Here is a 19891-nt window from a genome sequence, read left to right as displayed (position 1 = left end):
AAGCATAGATTAATTGAAAATTTGTGTTCTACTGTTATATCATATATATATAAATTCTCCAGAGGACAAATTTGTGTTCTCGTCAACCTGAAGTCACCCCCCATCCCACACACATGCACGGGGTGTGCGTACGTGTGTCCGCTCCCTCCTCGCCACGGGGGGGGGGGGGGGGGGGACAAAAGGGTTCTGGTCAACCATTGGAAGGTGAAGCACTTCTGGTAAAGCATAGGCAAGGGTTTTACGCGGGACACGGATTTTCATGATATGCTACGAAAAAATAAAATCGGTCTGGTACAGATTTCTACGGAAACTTTTAATTTTTTACCAGCTGTGAGCCTAAATGATACTATACGAAAAAAGCAAACTTTTTTTTGTTGGCTGACAGCTGACAGACCCTTTGTTTCGTTTGACGAGCGCGGGAGCGGTCCGAGCTGACCCGTCTTCTCTTTTATTTACCCGGGCAGGCAGTTAAACCGAGGTGTGAAAACACATCTGCCTGGCATCTGCTGGTTTTTTTTTTTTATTTCTGTAGAATTTCATAACGTGCCTCTGTTCGGTCTCCTCACTAAACCAATAGCACTGTCCAGCCAGCCTCCCTTCCCTTCTCTTGTGGTAAAAAACTTCTGTCCTATCTGAGGCAGTGAACTGACAATCAATTGATCAGCATTGATTGGCGCTCGATTGCAAAGGTGAGGGAAGGACAGCTTTTCCTGTTTTGAAAACGCAAATGAATCTAACACCTGACGATAAATAAATACTTCTTAAAGGCAATTAAGGGTGTATCAGGAATTTCACTGGGACAATAATAATAATAATAATAATAATAATAATAATAATAATATAATAATAATAATAATAATAATCTTTTTTTCTTTCTCAGGAGTGAAGCCTCATGGAAATGGAGCTCTTGGTCGCATGTTCATGCCATCAGCGATTAAAGGTGAGAAGTTAAATTAGAAGCTCAAATTATTTGCACCTGCTCCTTTAAGTAACTCACAAGCTTTTGCGATAAAGACTAGGGCCTCTCTTCATCTCTGGTTTAGAAATACTGAGAGCAGCTTCGTAAAATTCAGCCACTGACCGTTTCACTGGGATTAGTTCAAAACGTTTGCCGTTGAATTGACACTGAAGACACTGAGAGAGACTTCTAGTGGAAACGTTTGCCATTGAATTGACACTGAAGACACTGAGAGAGACTTCTAGTGGAAACGTTTGCCATTGAATTCACACTGAAGACACTGAGAAAGACTTCTAGTGGAAATCTTACTTATGATGATTTGCAATAAAGAGCATTATAGCTGTCAGAGTGTGTCTGTGTCAGTGTGTGTCTGTGAGTGTGTGTGTGTGTGTGTGTGTCAGTGTGTGTGTGTCAGTGTGTGTGTGTGTGTGTGTGTGTGTGTGTCAGTGTGTGTCTGTCAGTGTGTGTGTGTTAGTGTGTGTGTGTCAGTGTGTGTGTGTTGTGTGTGTGTGTGTGTGTGTGTGTGTGGGTGTGTGTGTGTGTCAGTGTGTGTGTGTGTGTGTGTGTGTCAGTGTGTGTGTGTGTGTGTGTGTGTGTGTGTGTGTGTGTGTGTGTGTGTGTGTGTGTGTGTGTGTGTGTGTGTGTGTGTGTGTGTGTGTGTGTGTGTGTGTGTGTGTGTGTGTGTGTGTGTGTGTGTGTGTGTGTCAGTGTGTGTGTGTGTGTGTGTGTGTGTGTGTGTGTGTCAGTGTGTGTGTGTGTGTGTGTGTGTGTGTGTGTGTGTGTGTGTGTGTGTGTGTGTGTGTGTGTGTGTGTGTGTGTGTGTGTGTGTGTGTGTGTGTGTGTGTGTAACATACACACGTCACACACACTACACACCACAGTCACACACCAAACAGTCACACCACACACACACAGGTCACACCTGTGTGTGTGTGTGTGTGTGTGTGTGTGTGTGTGTGTGTGTGTGTGTGTGTGTGTGTGTGTGTGTCAGTGTGTGTGTGTGTTTATGTTACTACATCTCATCAGTCTGTCTTCCACAGGTAATGGTGGTATCGGTCTGGGACAGGCAGGGTTGAAAGCTGGAGGTAGGACGCATTCAAATTCATACTGTATTTTATTTTTCAAATATAATATACAGTCCACGCACACACAATGAGTTCCAGGCTCCCCTATAAGCAGAGAAGTGTACAGAATTCATCATTCACTTGAGTTACTTTAAAACAAGTTTTTCCTACACTGTTGTAATTACGCAGAAAAAAAATATATATATATATATTTTTTTTTTACCCCAGGAGCTGGCCTACCTCAAGGACTGCAGCCTGGGCATGGAGTTGGAGCCAAGCCTGCCAAAGCAGGAGGTAACTTGGGGAGGCATTCACGCAGAACTGGGGGTTATAATCAAAGTTCTGGATGAACTAACTAACTTTTTTTTCAGACAGTGCGACAAATAGAAATATAAAAGAAATTAAATTGATAAATAGATTATGATAAATAGATTATATAATTAAATAGACATGATTGTGCCAGCGGGACTCAACAGAAAAGTGACTAATATAACTGTGGTTATTAAAATGTTGGGATCCTCAGAGCCAGCGTTGCATGAGACTGTAAATATAAGTTTGTACAAACTAATGTTCATTCATTTTCAGGTCGTTACCCTGGTTACGGAGGGCTACCTCAGCAAGGTTTGGGTGAGTTTAAAACATTTCTTTAACTAGTGCAAAGATCTCTTATTGATATTATTACCCGCTCTGTATAGAATGAACTCCCTCAGCTTCATAGAGTCCAGTGAAAGCTGCTGAATAATGTTCCCTTGTTAACATATTGAATTGCACCCCCTCTATATAGAATGAACCCCCTCAGCTTCATAGAGTCCAGTGAAAGCTGCTGAATAATGTTCCCTTGTTAACATATTGAATTGCACCCCCTCTATATAGAATGAACTCCCTCAGCTTCATAGAGTCCAGTGAAAGCTGCTGAATAATGTTCCCTTGTTAACATATTGAATTGCACCCCCTCTATATAGAATGAACTCCCTCAGCTTCATAGAGTCCAGTGAAAGCTGCTGAATAATGTTCCCTTGTTAACATATTGAATTGCACCCCCTCTATATAGAATGAACTCCCTCAGCTTCATAGAGTCCAGTGAAAGCTGCTGAATAATGTTCCCTTGTTAACATATTGAATTGCACCCCCTCTATATAGAATGAACTCCCTCAGCTTCATAGAGTCCAGTGAAAGCTGCTGAATAATGTTCCCTTGTTAACATATTGAATTGCACCCCCTCTATATAGAATGAACTCCCTCAGCTTCATAGAGTCCAGTGAAAGCTGCTGAATAATGTTCCCTTGTTAACATATTGAATTGCACACCCAGCGCTTTGTAGTTTTCCAGATACTTAACATTGAAAAAACTGACTGGAAAAATGTGACATTTTGAAATCTAACATGAAATACTCACTGTGCTGCTATTATGGCTTCCGGTAGACTTATATTTTTTTACGATATCATTCTGTAGTTTATTTGTATCATTATTATTGCTTTATCCCAGGCGACTCACACAGGCGTTACAGGGCAGTCCAGGGTTACAATGCAAGATTCGTATTGAAACACAGTGTAGTTTACAGTAAGTTTACAGTATAGTTTACAGTAAGTTTACAGTATAGTTTACACTAAGGTTATAGTATAGTTTACAGATAGTTTACAGCATAGTTTACAATATAGTCTAGGGCATAGATTACAGTAAGTTTATAGTAAGTTTACAGTATAGTTAACACTAAGGTTACAGTATAGTTTACAGTAAGTTTACAGTATAGTTTACAGTACGGTTATAGTATAGTTTACAGTATAGTTTACAGTAAGTTTACAGTAAGTTTACAGTATAGTTTACAGTATAGTTTACAGTACGGTTATAGTATAGTTTACACTAAGGTTACAGTATAGTTTACAGTAAGTTTACAGTATAGTTTACAGTATAGTTTACAGTATGGTTATAGTATAGTTTACAGTATAGTTTACAGTAAGCTCTCATTAATTGCAGGTCCCTATGGTGCTGGGGCTGGTGGTAAACCAATGAAAGCAGGTGAGTTGATAATGGAGGTAAAAAATAAATAAATGGCTGAAGGTTTATGGAACTTATGGAATTGTTTTTCTAAGCAATTTTTGTCTTTTCTTCAGGCTATGGTGGTGTTCAGCCTGGCTATGGAGCTGGTGAGTGAAGCTTTACACTATCAAATAATTATTAACAATGTGACCAAGACAGAAACATCCCCCTCTATATAGAATGAACTCCCTCAGCTTCAGAGAGTCCAGTGAAAGCTGCTGAATAATGTTCCCTTGTTAACATATTGAATTGCACCTCCTCTATATAGAATGAACTCCCTCAGCTTCATAGAGTCCAGTGAAAGCTGCTGAATAATGTTCCCTTGTTAACATATTGAATTGCACCCCCTCTATATAGAATGAACTCCCTCAGCTTCATAGAGTCCAGTGAAAGCTGCTGAATAATGTTCCCTTGTTAACATATTGAATTGCACCCCCTCTATATAGAATGAACTCCCTCAGCTTCATAGAGTCCAGTGAAAGCTGCTGAATAATGTTCCCTTGTTAACATATTGAATTGCACCCCCTCTATATAGAATGAACTCCCTCAGCTTCATAGAGTCCAGTGAAAGCTGCTGAATAATGTTCCCTTGTTAACATATTGAATTGCACCCCCTCTATATAGAATGAACTCCCTCAGCTTCATAGAGTCCAGTGAAAGCTGCTGAATAATGTTCCCTTGTTAACATATTGAATTGCACCCCCTCTATATAGAATGAACTCCCTCAGCTTCATAGAGTCCAGTGAAAGCTGCTGAATAATGTTCCCTTGTTAACATATTGAATTGCACCCCCTCTATATAGAATGAACTCCCTCAGCTTCATAGAGTCCAGTGAAAGCTGCTGAATAATGTTCCCTTGTTAACATATTGAATTGCACCCCCTCTATATAGAATGAACTCCCTCAGCTTCATAGAGTCCAGTGAAAGCTGCTGAATAATGTTCCCTTGTTAACATATTGAATTGCACCCCCTCTATATAGAATGAACTCCCTCAGCTTCATAGAGTCCAGTGAAAGCTGCTGAATAATGTTCCCTTGTTAACATATTGAATTGCACCCCCTCTATATAGAATGAACTCCCTCAGCTTCATAGAGTCCAGTGAAAGCTGCTGAATAATGTTCCCTTGTTAACATATTGAATTGCACCCCCTCTATATAGAATGAACTCCCTCAGCTTCATAGAGTCCAGTGAAAGCTGCTGAATAATGTTCCCTTGTTAACATATTGAATTGCACCCCCTCTATATAGAATGAACTCCCTCAGCTTCATAGAGTCCAGTGAAAGCTGCTGAATAATGTTCCCTTGTTAACATATTGAATTGCACCCCCTCTATATAGAATGAACTCCCTCAGCTTCATAGAGTCCAGTGAAAGCTGCTGAATAATGTTCCCTTGTTAACATATTGAATTGCACCCCCTCTATATAGAATGAACTCCCTCAGCTTCATAGAGTCCAGTGAAAGCTGCTGAATAATGTTCCCTTGTTAACATATTGAATTGCACCCCCTCTATATAGAATGAACTCCCTCAGCTTCATAGAGTCCCTGGTTTCACTAGGAGTTCAATAATAAGACACACCTGAGCTTGTTAGCTAGACACACTGGGAGCTGATCAAGCTGGTAGTAAAACCTGGACTGGATCACACTGCTGTGCAATGGGAGTCTGTTATTGGTCTCTTGTTTTTGTCTCTCAGGACCTGGTTTGGGACAGTTGGGAGTGGGCCTGGGTGTGCCAGGTGCAGGCAAGCAGAAAGCAGGTAAGGGGGTGGGGGGTGCAATTCAAACACCCCTCTCTCATATGGGGAACAAATATTTTTTAATATATACTCTCTATATTGCTCATACATTTTAAAACATGTTGCTTTACAAGAGCTATATATGTTGTACCCATATGAAACATTTTATACAACTCGAATATAAAAGAATTACATATATATATATATATATATATATATATATATATATATATATATATATATATATATATATATATATATATATATACACATATATTTTTCTTTCCCTGTGGGTTGTTACTTACTTACAGGCTCCCTCCCCTGGCTTTGTATCATGTTTTATGATCATTCTGAAGGATTTGTATCAATAAAAAGACTCAAACAGGCTTTCGGTGGGAGTCTAGAAATGATCTGAGCGTTTGTCCCAGTGCTATACAGACATTTCGTATTGAACAGAAACAACAACACCGATGACAACAAAGCGATACACCCCCCCCCCCCTTTCCCTGGTTTAAGGACGCGTGCCGTGACTGGTGTAAAGTGTGGATTTGTGTTTCCACAGGATACAGAGGAAATGGATACCCCTATGCAGGACAACAGCTCAGAGGTGTGTGTGTGTGTGTGTGTGTGTGTGTGTGTGTGTGTGTGTACCTTTTTTCTACCTTTCTACCTTTTTAAGTACCTAGAATATCCTTTGCTTTTTTCTTATATATATATATATAACTTATTTAAATTAGTACATGACCTCTCGAGAGGCAAACAACTCGAGGGATTTTTAAAGATAAACTAGCGCAGGCTGCGAATTTAAAAATCCAGATTTTACAAGGAAGATTCCAGAACACTATTAAAAAAAAAAAAAAGCATTTAATTTGCATTTCACATAAACAACGTTGAAAAGAGTTAGCAGGGTGCGCTGCAGCAGACTGCCGTTATAATCTGGGCTGATTTCTTTCGTGTTGCAGGCTATGGTGGAGCTGGGGGTAAGCCACAGAAGCAAGGTATTTATTCAAACACAGAGTTTTCTGTCTCTTCTTCAATACAGTGTATATCATTTCATTTCTTCAGTTCTAGTTGCCCTCTCGTAGACACAGCGCAACAAGGTGACATCTGTAAGCAGGGCAGTGGGTGCTGGAATTTTGGCTTTCGGTTTCCCCTAAGCACAGCTCAAAACAGAATCGACAAGTCACTACAGTTTTGGGATTTAATACAGCTTCTCTTAGACATCACCCCTTGTTTCTTACTCTATCAGAATACAGTCTGTGTGATCAGGAGGCTGCGTGGGTCCAGTGGTTATAGAAACGGGTTTGTAACCAGCAGGACCCGGGTTCAAATCCCAGCTCAGCCACTGACTCCCTGTGTGTGACCCCCGAGCGAGTCACTGAACCTCCTTGCGCTGCGTCTTTGGGGTGAGACGCTGTTGTAAGCGACTCTACAGCTGTTACATAGCTCACACACGCCCTAGCCTCTTGTAAAGCGCTTTGTGAGGGTGGTGCGCTATGAAAGGCGCTATATAAAAATAAAGATTATTCTGTAGTCTGTTGTAACATCAAAACCTGTTTGATGTTCCACTCAGGAAACCCTGATGTTATAAAGAGAAGGGAGGAGATGGTTTTAGCCCCCTCAAAGTGTTCTCTCTGACCAACCACAGGGTTCCCTTTCAAATGGCCCTCACCATCTGTCTTCCAGCTCCAGTAATTAATATCAAACGCAAACTGTCTTTTTACTAAGTAACTAAATGAAACCCAAATACAAACAGCTATAAAACTAAACAGTTCATCTTTTAAACTATCATTTCTAACAGTGCATGTTTCTTCAACGAGAAAGGAAGAAAGAAAGAAAGCATCTGATCGCTCTCTTGTGTTGTTCTAGGTCCTGGGGTGATGGCTGGAAAGGGACCCAAAGCAGGTATAGCTGTCTGTCTGCCTGCCTGCCTGTCTGTCTGTCTCTCACTCTGAGTTTTACAAATAAACAACTAGAAAGTAACCCTCCCTCCCTAACCCTTCTCTCTCTCCTCCCTTCTCCCCCTCTTCTCCCTCCCCTCTCTCTCTCTCTTTACCCCCCTTCTCCCTCTCCCTCTCTCTCCCTGTCTCTCTGTCTCCAGGATACGGTGCTGGAGCTGGAGGCTATCCCAATGGAGGTCTGCAGCCAGGCTATGGTAGGTACTGAGATCTCCTGATTTGATTTGTGTTCTAGGGTTGAAACCTTACTTTTTGAGTCCCAGCTTGCTTCGTTGTGTTATTGTAGCCCTCTGTTTCTAACTTTGTGTCAATTCCCTCTTTCTCCACTTGTAGGCGCCGGAGCTGGGGTCCCCACTGGACTGGGAGCCAAGGCTGGAAAACAAGGTAACCTTTGACCTCTCCTGCATCACAGACACTTCCAGAATATCTCAGCTATAGATGAACTGCCTATAATATCACGCAACAAACGAACAAACAGGAGGAGAAACACGCACACACACGCACGCAGACACGCACACACACGCACGCACACACACACACACACACACACACACGCACGCACGCATGCACGCTACACTGATGAAGGCATTTGTACAGTTTTTCCTGTAGATATTTTTACAATTGGAGTGACTCTGAATTCAATCTGGTTTAGGCGTGTTCACACTGGGTCTAATCCAGAGTGAATCTGGAGTGACTGTGGAATGTGGGAAATTAAATATACTATTTGTTTCTCCTCTCCAGCCGGATATGGGAACGGTGGGGGTGCTTATCCCGGGGCTGGATTGGGAAATGGCTACAGAGCTCCTTATGGGAATGGTGAGTCAACAGTTAGGGTCGGAAAACTGATCAATCGGTACACCATTGATCGATTGAAAAAATCATAAATCATAAATTCATTATTTTTTAGACATTTTCCAAACTGTTTTAGTGAACTCTATAGAACAAACTAATTCAGCTTCATAGAGTCCAGTGAAAGCTGCTGAATAATGTTCCCTTGTTAACATATTGAATTGCACCCCCTCTATATAGAATGAACTCCCTCAGCTTCATAGAGTCCAGTGAAAGCTGCTGAATAATGTTCCCTTGTTAACATATTGAATTACACCCCCTCTATATAGAATGAACTCCCTCAGCTTCATAGAGTCCAGTGAAAGCTGCTGAATAATGTTCCCTTGTTCCATTTTGAAATCTAACATGAAATACTCACTGTACTACTATTATGGCTGCCAGTATACTTTTGCGACATCATTTTGTAGTTTCTTTGATTAAGTAAAATATCTAAATTATGTTTATATAGATTTTTTGACTGTGTTGGTAACAGTAACGCTAGTAATAATATTCACTGTCTATCCTCTCAGGTCAAGCTGGGATTCCTCAAGCTGGCAAAGCCAAACCTGCAGGTCTGTCTGTCTGTCTGTGTGTCTGTCTATGTCTGTCTGTCTATCTGTAGGATTGAGTTAATCAGATCGTGAGTAAATGTATCGGAAATGATTGTGGATTAAATGTGGAGTGAGTCCAGATTTAATATCAATCTGGATTCAGTCTGGATCTATAACTCTCTGGTTTCATGCTGTAGATTGAGAGTGTATCGAGAGTGTGTTGAGAGTGGATTGGGAGTGTATTGAGACTGTATGGAGAGTTGATTGAGAGTGTGTTGAGAGTGTATTGAGAGTGAATTGAGACTGTATTGGGAGTGAATTGAGACTGTATTGAGAGTGTGTTGAGAGTGTGTTGGGAGTGTATTGAGACTGTATTGAGAGTGTATTGATAGTGTATGGAGAGTTGATTGAGAGTGTGTTGAGACTGTATTGAGACTGTATTGAGACTGTATTGGGAGTGAATTGAGACTGTATTGAGAGTGGATTGAGACTGCATTGAGAGTGTGTTGAGAGTAGATTGGGAGTGTATTGAGAGTGGATGGAGAGTGTATTGGGAGTGAATTGAGACTATTGAGAGTGTATTGAGAGTGGATTAAGAGTGGATTGAGAGTGGATAGAGACTGTATTGAGAGTGTATTGAGAGTGTATTGGGAGTGGATTAAGAGTGAATAGAGTCTGTATTGAGAGTGGATTGTGTGACTCCTCTCTGTGTTTCAGGCTATGGTAACGGAGGGGGTGCTTACCCAGGTGCTGGGCTAGGTAATGGATACGGAAACGGTGAGAGAGAGAGAGAGAGAGAGAGAGAGAGAGAGAGAGAGAGAGAGAGAGAGAGAGAGAGAGAGATAAAAATGTACTAGTAACAGTAACACCAGTAATAATATTCACTGTCTGTCCTCTCAGGTCAAGCTGGGATTCCTCAAGCCGGCAAAGCCAAACCTGCAGGTCTGTCTTTCTGAGAGCCAAGTCTGTGTCTGTGTGTCTGTGTGTGTGTGTGTGTGTCTGTCTGTTTTTGCATGTGTGTCTGTCGGTCTGTCTGTAGGATTGCATTAGTCGAGCCTGGAGTGCATGCATGTGAAATGATTGTGGATTAAATGTGGAGTGTGAATGTGGAGTGTGTCCAGATTGAGTGTCAATCTGGATTCAGTCTGGATCTACAGCTCTCTGATTTCATGCTGTAGATTGAGACTAGAGTGAGACTGTACGGAGAGTGTATTGAGAGTGTATTGGGAGTGTATTGAGAGTGTATTGGGAGAGTATTGGGAGTGGATTGAGAGTGGATGGAGACTTTGTTGAGAGTGTGTTAGGAGTGTATTGAGAGTGGATGGAGAGTGTATTGGGAGTGGATTGAGACTGCATTGAGAGTGTGTTGAGAGTGGATTGAGAGTGGATGGAGACTGTGTTGAGAGTGTATTGAGAGTGTATTGGGAGTGGATTAAGAGTGGATGGAGACTGTATTGAGAGTGTATTGGGAGTGGATTGAGAGTGGATGGAGACTGTGTTGAGAGTGTATTGAGAGTGTATTGGGATTGGATTAAGAGTGGATGGAGACTGTATTGAGAGTGGATTGAGAGTGGATGGAGACTGTGTTGAGAGTGTATTGAGAGTGTGTTGGGAGTGGATTAAGAGTGGATTGAGAGTGGATGGAGACTGTATTGAGAGTGTATTGGTAGTGGATTAAGAGTGGATGTAGACTGTATTGAGAGTGTTTTGGGAGTGGATTAAGAGTGGATAGAGTCTGTATTGAGAGTGTATTGTGTGACTCCTCTCTGTGTTTCAGGCTATGGTAATGGAGGGGGTGCTTACCCAGGCGATTGAGGAGTGTATTGAGAGAGGAGAGAGAGAGAGAGAGAGAGAGAGAGAGAGAGAGAGAGAGAGAGAGAGATTCTTACTGTTACTGCTACTGCTGTTGTTATTATTATTATTATTATTATTATAATTATAAATAATAATAACTTATTTCACTGGTCTTATATTCTAACAGGTCAGGCTGGAGGTTCCACAAGCAGCAGGTATGTCTGTCAGTCTGTCTGTCTGCATTTGTGTCTGTCTGTTTGAATATCTGTCAGTCTTCTGTCTGTATGTCTGCCTAATAATGCATCTATCTAATTGTTCGTTTGTCTGTCTGTCTAGCTGTCTGTCTGTCTGTCTGTCTGTATTCACCTGGCATGTAGAGTCAGTGAGTGTTGCATATGGCAGGTGTTCCTAATATTTTGTCCTCTCCGCAGGCTATGGTAATGGCTATGGAGGGGGAGTGCAGCCGGGATACGGCAACGGTAAACCTGTCTGTCTGTATGTCTGTCTGTCATCTGAATACCACGCTGTGGTCCCATTCTAGCAGCCTCACCCCATTGCAGCTGCCGGTAACCTGATTGTAGGCGCTGGGCTAGTGAAACCATTGCCCCTCAGTGTAATACAGACCCACTATTGCAGTGCCACTGTCTCTCTGCATTGCCATTGAAGATCATTGAGGGTATAGTCAGCCCACTGTGGTCCCATTCAACTAGCCTCACCCCACTGTATCTGTGTGTCTGTGTGCTGTCTGTCTTGACTGGGTGTGTTTTCCTGTGCTAGGGTACCCCAGTTTGTTGGCTGATGGAGCTGGTCTTGGAGCGAAGGCAGGAAAGGGAGCAGGTAAAGAGATTTTACTGTTACTGTTACTGCTGTTGTTATTATTATTATTATTATTATTATTATTATTATTATTATTATTATTATAAATAATAATTAACTATTTCAATGTCTTATTCTAACAGGTCAGGCTGGAGTTCCACAAGCAGCAGGTCTGTCTGTCAGTCTGTCTGTCTGCATTTGTGTCTGTCTGTTTGAATATCTGTCAGTCTTCTGTCTGTATGTCTGCCTAATAATGCATCTATCTAATTGTTCGTTTGTCTGTCTGTCTAGCTGTCTGTCTGTCTGTATTCACCTGGCATGTAGAGTCAGTGAGTGTTGCATATGGCAGGTGTTCCTAATATTTTGTCCTCTCTGCAGGCTATGGTAATGGCTATGGAGGGGGAGTGCAGCCGGGATACGGCAACGGTAAACCTGTCCATTTGGACCTGTCAGTCAGCTGTCTGTCTGTCTGTCTGTCTGTCTGTCTGTCTGTCTGTCTGTCTGTCATCTGAATAGCACACTGTGGTCCCATTCTAGCAGCCTCGCCCCATTGTATCTGTGTGTCTGTGTGCTGTCTCTCTTGACTGGGTGTGTTTTCCTGTGCTAGGGTACCCCAGTTTGTTGGCTGATGGAGCTGGTCTTGGAGCGAAGGCAGGAAAGGGAGCAGGTAAAGACCCCCCCACCCCCCCCCATGGCAAAATCTTACATTAGGAACAGCAGATGCCACGTGTGCGGTCCAATTGGATGTTTGAAAGGTTCCTCTTCTCTATCCCATAATAGGCGGTCTCTATGGCAACGGTGGTCCCACGGGTATTGGAGCAGAACAAGATAAATATGGTGAGACCCCCAAAATACACACACACACACACACACACACACTCTGAGATACAACACACACCACACACACCACACACACACACTCTGAGATACACACACACACACTGAGATACACACACACACACACATTCTGAGATACACACACACTCTGAGATACACACTCATTGAGATACACACACACACACACACACACACACACACACACACACTCTGAGATACACACACACTCTGAGATACACACACACACTCTGAGATACACACACACACACACACACACACACACACACACGTGTGTCTGAGAGACTTATGTGTGTGTGTGTGAATACACTATATGTGTGTGAGTGCACACTACATTATGACTGAGATACACTACACTCACTGTGAGATACACACTGTGAATACCACAAACACACACGCACACTGAGATACACACACACCTATGAGTACAGATAGATGCAGATACACACACTCACTCTGAGATACACACACACACTCTGAGATACACACACACACTCTGAGATACACACACTCACTCTGAGATACACACTGACACACACACACACACACACTCACTCTGAGATACACACTGACATGAATACACACACACACACACACACTCTTGTGTAATCTCTCTCTCTCCTCTCTCAGGGGGAGCCGGTCCAGGCCCCTATCCCTATGGTGCTCAGCCCCTCCTCCCGGCCGGACTGGGAGCTGATGGGAAGGGTGGGAATTACGGAGAAGGTCAGCTTCCCTATGGAGGACAGCCAGTGGTGCCGGCCGGACTGGGGCCTGACACCGGACTGGGAAAATACGGTGAGGGGCCAGTCAAACCACAGCCTCCCAGTATCTCACAGGCAGGCAGACAGTCACACACAGACAGACAGGCAGACAGACAGACAGGCAGACAGGCAGGCAGACAGACAGACAGACAGGCACAGGCAGGCAGGCAGGCAGGCAGGCAGACAGTCACACACAGACAGACAGGCAGGCAGGCAGGCAGGCAGACAGACAGACAGACAGGCAGGCAGGCAGACAGACAGACAGTCACACACAGACAGACAGGCAGGCAGGCAGGCAGGCAGGCAGGCAGGCAGGCAGGCAGGCAGGCAGGCAGGCAGACAGACAGACAGACAGGCAGGCAGGCAGACAGGCAGCAGGCAGGCAGGCAGGCAGGCAGGCAGGCAGGCAGGCAGACAGACAGACAGTCACACACAGACAGACAGACACAGACAGACAGACAGACAGACAGACAGACAGACACGTGTAAACTGCTTGATTGCTTTCTCAACTTCTTCTAGTTATGACTAATAACAGTGTGTGTTTGTGTGTGTGTGTGTGTGTGTGTGTGTGTGTGTGTGTGTGTTCTGTTTTCACGTCTAGAAGGACAGTTCTCCTGACCACTTCCTGTCTTCCTCTCCCTCACTTCCTGTTGTAGGCGGAGCTCAGCCTCCCTATGACGCTCAACCCTTCCTCCCGGGCGGTTTGGGAGTGGAACCTTCTGCAGCCAAATACGGTGAGGTCACTTCCTGTTACCAATGTGAATATTAAAAACAGTAAACTTCATGAATTGAATAAATAAATAAATAAATAAATAAATAAATAAATAATAATAACTGTGATTCTCTCCCTGTCCATTAGGGGGCGCCGGACAGCTTCCCTACAATGGAGCCCCAGTTATGCCAGTTGGACTGGATGGTGAGGCAATCGGTCTGTCTGTCTGTCTGTCTATCTATCTATGTGTCTGTCTCTGTGACTGTCTGTGTCTGTATCTGTCTGTCTCTGTATCTGTGACTGTCTGTCTGAATACGGTGTCTGTCTGTCCATCTCAGTAGAGCATGTCCATGTCTGAGTGTCTCTATGTCTGTCTCTCTGTTTCACTATCTCTCTGTCTGTGTCACTATCTCTCTGTCTTAGTGCCTGTCTCTGTGTCTGTCTCTCTGTCTCACTGTCTCTCTCCTTAGTTTCATTCATGTTCTGGTGTTGCTGCACAGTGCAATTCCTGTAATCTCTCTGAACTGTTAAAGTTACAGATTTCAAAACCAGTCTAAAACAAAACCAGCCCAACTTCCCCTGCCTGCCTGTATTAAACCAGCCCAGCCTGTATTAAACCAGCCCAGCTTCCCCTGCCTGCCTGTATTAAACCAGCCCAGCTTCCCCTGCCTGCCTGTATTAAACCAGCCCAGATTGTATTAAACCAGCCCAGCTTCCCCTGCCTGCCTGTATTAAACCAGCCCAGCTTCCCCTGCCTGCCTGTATTAAACCAGCCCAGCTTCCCCTGCCTGCCTGTATTAAACCAGCCCAGCTTCCCCTGCCTGCCTGTATTAAACCAGCCCAGCCTGTATTAAACCAGCCCAGCTTCCCCTGCCTGCCTGTATTAAACCAGCCCAGCTTCCCCTGCCTGCCTGTATTAAACCAGCCCAGCTTCCCCTGCCTGCCTGTATTAAACCAGCCCAGCTTCCCCTGCCTGCCTGTATTAAACCAGCCCAGCTTCCCCTGCCTGCCTGTATTAAACCAGCCCAGCTTCCCCTGCCTGCCTGTATTAAACCAGCCCAGCCTGTATTAAACCAGCCCAGCTTCCCCTGCCAGCCTGTATTAAACCAGCCCAGCTTCCCCTGCCTGCCTGTATTAAACCAGCCCAGCTTCCCCTGCCTGCCTGTATTAAAGCTGCACTCTGTCTCCCACAGGCCCCTATGGGGGAGTCCAGCCCTATGAAGGGGGGGAGGAGAAATCATCAGAAAAATACGGTGAGGGGAGAGAAGGGGGAGAGAGGAGAGGGGGAGAGGGGAAAGGAGTGGAGGGGAGAGGAATGGGGTGAAAGGTTTATTGTGACTTGCATTCATATCAATGGAGCTTGATCGAAAATATATTCACTGTAAGATGACTGAACAAACTTGTGTCTCTCCCTCTCTCCTTTCCTCTCTCCATCTGTCCCTCTCTCCTTTCCTCTCTCCATCTCTCCCTCAGGCTATGGAGGCATGGGCTACATGAATGGTGACACAGAACCAGCAGGCAAGAATGAAAGCAAAAGAAAGAAGGATAAATAAATAGATATGAGAATTACACTGGAACTGCAGTTTGAGATCACTAGACTAGACTGTATTGAATTGCATTGGAACTGCAGTTTGAGATCACTAGACTAGACTGTATTGAATTGCATTGGAACTGCAGTTTGAGATCACTAGACTAGACTGTATTGAATTGCATTGGAACTGCAGTTTGAGATCACTAGACTAGACTGTATTGAATCGCATTGGAACTGCAGTTTGAGATCACTAGACTAGACTGTATTGAATCGCATTGGAACTGCAGTTTGAGATCACTAGACTAGACTGTATTGAATTGCATTGGAACTGCAGTTTGAGATCACTAGACTAGACTGTATTGAATTGCATTGGAACTGCAGTTTGAGATCACTAGACTAGACTGTATTGAATTGCATTGGAACTGCAGTTTGAGATCACTAGACTAGACTGTATTGAATTGCATTGTAACTGCAGTTTGAGATCACTAGACTAGACTGTATTGAATTACATTGTAACTGCAGTTTGAGATCACTAGACTAGACTGTATTGAATTGCATTGTAACTGCAGTTTGAGATCACTAGACTAGACTGTATTGAATTGCATTGGAACTGCAGTTTGAGATCACTAGACTAGACTGTATTGAATTGCATTGGAACTGCAGTTTGAGATCACTAGACTAGACTGTATTGAATCGCATTGGAACTGCAGTTTGAGATCACTAGACTAGACTGTATTGAATTACACTGGAACTGCAGTTTGAGATCACTAGACTAGACTGTATTGAATCGCATTGGAACTGCAGTTTGAGATCGCTAGACTAGACTGTATTGAATTACACTGGAACTGCAGTTTGAGATCACTAGACTAGACTGTATTGTAATTGCATTGGAACTGCAGTTTGAGATCACTAGACTAGACTGTATTGAATTACACTGGAACTGCAGTTTGAGATCACTAGACTAGACTGTATTGAATTACATTGTATTTACACAAACACATATCATTAGTTGCTGATATTAATTCAGATTTTGTTTTTTGTTTTGTCTGACCACATCCCGAATCGCGAACCCCCCCCCCCCCGATCCCAAACCCTCAATTCTTGCTCCCTGCTTCTTTAATCCTCCCCCTCCCCATCTTATCAGGTCCCAAAACCAGTGACCCCTCCCTCCCAGCAGACCTTGGCAGTGACGGCACCAGTATTCCCAGTCCAGACTCCCATTCCCAATCCCAGCTGCAGCTGCAGGCGAAGTTAGAGGAGCAGGCAAAATCGCTGTATAACCACCCCCTGCTGAATGCGCAATTGAATGCACAGCTGAATGCACAATACAATCCCCAATACAAGGGACAAAACAAAGGACCGAAAAAAACATGCAAGAAAGGTATGAGAGACAGTGAGAGGGGAGAGAGAAAGAGAAGAGGGGGAGGAGAGGGTGTGAGGGGAGAGAAGGAGGGAGGGGAGGAGAGGGTGTGAGATGAGGAGAGAGAGGAGGGGAAGGAGAGAGAGTGGAAAGAGATGGGAGGGAGGAGGAGAGAGAGGGGAAAGGGAGAGGAGAGAGGGTGTCAGATGAGGAGAGAGTGGGAGAGGAGGACAGAGAAGGGGGATGAGGGGTTGAGAGGGTGTGAGATGGGGAGAGGAGAGATGGGGAGAGAGGAGTGATGTAGAGAGAAGAGGATGAGGAGGAGAAAGAGACAGTGAGAAGAGAAAGTGCACACAGCGTTTAATATAACTCTGGAATTTTGAAGAGAAGAGTGGCTTTTAGAGGCAAAAACATTGGGGTGCAATGCTAAGCTTGCCAAACCACTGCCAGCCAGCTAACCCTACACATGCCCCATTCACCGATGATGAACTCAAAAACAGAACGAGCAAGATTTTAGCAAACTTTTCCTCAACTTTCTCAAAATTCAACAGCAAACGTTTCCACTAGAAGTCTTTCTCAGCGTCTTCAGTGTCAATTCAAAGGCAAAACGTTTCCACTAGAAGTCTTTCTCAGCGTCTTCAGTGTCAATTCAATGACTAACACCGAAGACACTGAGAAAGGCTTCTAGTCTAAATGTTTGTCGTGGAATTCTTTACGTTTATTTTTAGTATTTCACAGTATAGCATTATTCGTTGTGTAATAGTTATGAATGAGGAATTTGAATTCCTCCTCAGACAATGCAGAATGGGGTTTGGGAGACCGGTGTCTGTTATAAGGAAAGATTGGAAAATCTTGGCTAAAATCTTGGCTGTTGCCTTTGAGTGTGGATTTTCAGCTTTGTAGAAAAATGCTTTTAGTTACCTTGCTCTGCTTAATAAAAACAGAGAATTGGGGACTAGACAGACAGACACAGAGAGACACAGACAGACAGACTCAGACAGACAGACAGTGGACATTCTCTCACAGACTTAATTCACAACTTTCAAAAAGGGGAGATAAGCGTGTGTGCGCTACAGAAAACTGCCCGCGTGTGTTGCCGTGTGTTGCTGTGTGTTGTTAATGTGTGCTTGCCGTGTTTCAGGCTATAATGGGCAGCTGGGAGCCCCCCAGGTTCAAGGCCCCTACGGTGAGTCACTAAATCTTATATATAAATATATAATCATTTTATTTAGAAAATATGACCTCTGTCAGAGAACCTGCCCTGCCATGAACTTAGAAAACAAGAGACCTCTATACAGCTCTGCAGTGTTGAGAGTGGAGATCTCTTTCCTATAGACCTCTATACAGCTCTGCAGTGTTGAGAGTGGAGATCTCTTTCCTATAGACCTCTATACAGCTCTGCAGTGTTGAGAGTGGAGATCTCTTTCCTATAGACCTCTATACAGCTCTGCAGTGTTGAGAGTGGAGATCTCTTTCCTATAGACCTCTATACAGCTCTGCAGTGTTGAGAGTGGAGATCTCTTTCCTATAGACCTCTATACAGCTCTGCAGTGTTGAGAGTGGAGATCTCTTTCCTATAGACCTCTATACAGCTCTGCAGTGTTGAGAGTGGAGATCTCTTTCCTATAGACCTCTATACAGCTCTGCAGTGTTGAGAGTGGAGCTCTCTTTCCTATAGACCTCTATACAGCTCTGCAATGTTGAGAGTGGAGATCTCTTTCCTATAGACCTCTATACAGCTCTGCAGTGTTGAGTTCTCTTGTCTGTTTTAAAGTTTAATTTTATTTCCTTTGGGTTTTTTTGGGGGGGGGTTTAGGAGGCAAAGAAGGAAAATATGGACTAAACGGTTTCCTGGGCAACGGATACAGAGGTATGCTAAAGATGTAGGATAGTTGGTTTGGTCTGGGCAACATGTGTAACCCTTAGAGATTCACCTTGCTCACACAGAAGGCCTGGTCAGCGCCCGGCTGTTAACGTTCTCCAGGCAAGCTTCTCAAAGCCGGGTGAAAGGCGAATTTTTTTAAATGATCAGAAACTCAATTAGTGGAGGAGCGACAGAACCCAGAGTCACTCGGAACGTGCAGTTAAATTCCTGATATGAATAGAACGAGAACAATACATTAAGCTGACCATTTTCTCTCTCTCCTCCCCTCCTGTCTCTCCCTTTCCCTCTCTTTCTCTCTCCTCTTTCCCTCTCCTCTCTCCCTCTCTCTCCTCCCCCCTCCTCTCTCTCTCTCCCTCTCCCTCTCTCTCTCTCTCTTTTGTCGTCCCGGCAGGCTGATTTCCACAACCAACTGGCGATCCAAATTTTTTATTTTTTGTTTTGTTTTTCTACTGTGCGAGCAATAACATCTTTATATATATTGTGTTTTTTTAATTGATGTTTTTTTTTTTTAATAATGTGTTGTCTTTACTTTGTATATCTCTCAACCGTGCACAAGAGACATTTCAATCACTGCTGAATTACAATTCTTATTTTTTTTAATTACAAAAAGACGCCCCAAAAAACTCCCAGAATCTATCTTTACAAAGGGGGGGGGGGGGGGGGGGGGGGGGGGAAGTGACAGGAAGAGATCTCTTTCCTATAGACAGGCAGTGTGGAGAGAGGAGACCATGGGGGGGGGGAATGGGGGGGGGGGGGGGGGGGGGGGGGGGGGGGGGGGGGGGGGGGGGGGGGGACAGGAAGGGGAGGAGTACTGGCGCGCCATAACAGCTGTTTATTTGTGTTTTTTTACGTGCTTTTTAATCTCTCATCCGTGCAAACTACAAGCATGGCTGTCAACTTCATTCACTGTAATAAATATCAATCTCGGACAAGAGCAACATATTTTTTTTTGTTTTATTGTCGTGTGTCTTTCTGTAAAGTGTTAGGGCTTGATGTGATCACGAGACCCCAAAAAACAGGACTGTACCCCCCTCTCGAACTGTCCCCC

The 19891-nt window shown here is 43.8% G+C and overlaps 1 protein-coding gene across 4 annotated transcripts; it reads left to right on the top strand.

Moving 5' to 3' along the window:
• Nucleotides 1-884: 884 nt before the first annotated feature.
• Nucleotides 885-19503, top strand: LOC121305144 (glycine-rich cell wall structural protein). 4 transcript variants are annotated; one of them, XM_041236678.1, is made up of 28 exons: nucleotides 885-940; nucleotides 1999-2043; nucleotides 2251-2316; nucleotides 2608-2649; nucleotides 3997-4038; nucleotides 4134-4166; nucleotides 5751-5813; nucleotides 6355-6399; nucleotides 6755-6790; nucleotides 7662-7697; nucleotides 7894-7947; nucleotides 8084-8134; nucleotides 8492-8566; nucleotides 9109-9150; nucleotides 9847-9906; nucleotides 11883-11909; nucleotides 12118-12165; nucleotides 12347-12406; nucleotides 12520-12576; nucleotides 13225-13389; nucleotides 14012-14089; nucleotides 14215-14271; nucleotides 15261-15320; nucleotides 15541-15585; nucleotides 16743-16979; nucleotides 18100-18144; nucleotides 18775-18828; nucleotides 19235-19503. In XM_041236678.1, the coding sequence occupies exons 1-28, from the start codon at nucleotides 916-918 to the stop codon at nucleotides 19237-19239; spliced, it is 1653 nt and encodes a 550-aa protein (XP_041092612.1). In that variant the 5' UTR covers nucleotides 885-915; the 3' UTR covers nucleotides 19240-19503. The 4 variants fall into 4 exon arrangements, with proteins under 4 accessions (XP_041092612.1, XP_041092611.1, XP_041092614.1 ...); XM_041236677.1 differs by having other exon boundaries at nucleotides 14215-14283; XM_041236680.1 differs by lacking the exon at nucleotides 16743-16979 and having other exon boundaries at nucleotides 14215-14283.
• The last annotated feature ends 388 nt before the right edge of the window (nucleotides 19504-19891 follow it).

This window comes from Polyodon spathula, chromosome 42 (assembly GCF_017654505.1).
Source record: "Polyodon spathula isolate WHYD16114869_AA chromosome 42, ASM1765450v1, whole genome shotgun sequence".
NCBI lineage: Eukaryota > Metazoa > Chordata > Actinopteri > Acipenseriformes > Polyodontidae > Polyodon > Polyodon spathula.
Note: the sequence above shows the minus strand (reverse complement) of the source record. Positions and strands in the feature narration are given on the sequence as shown.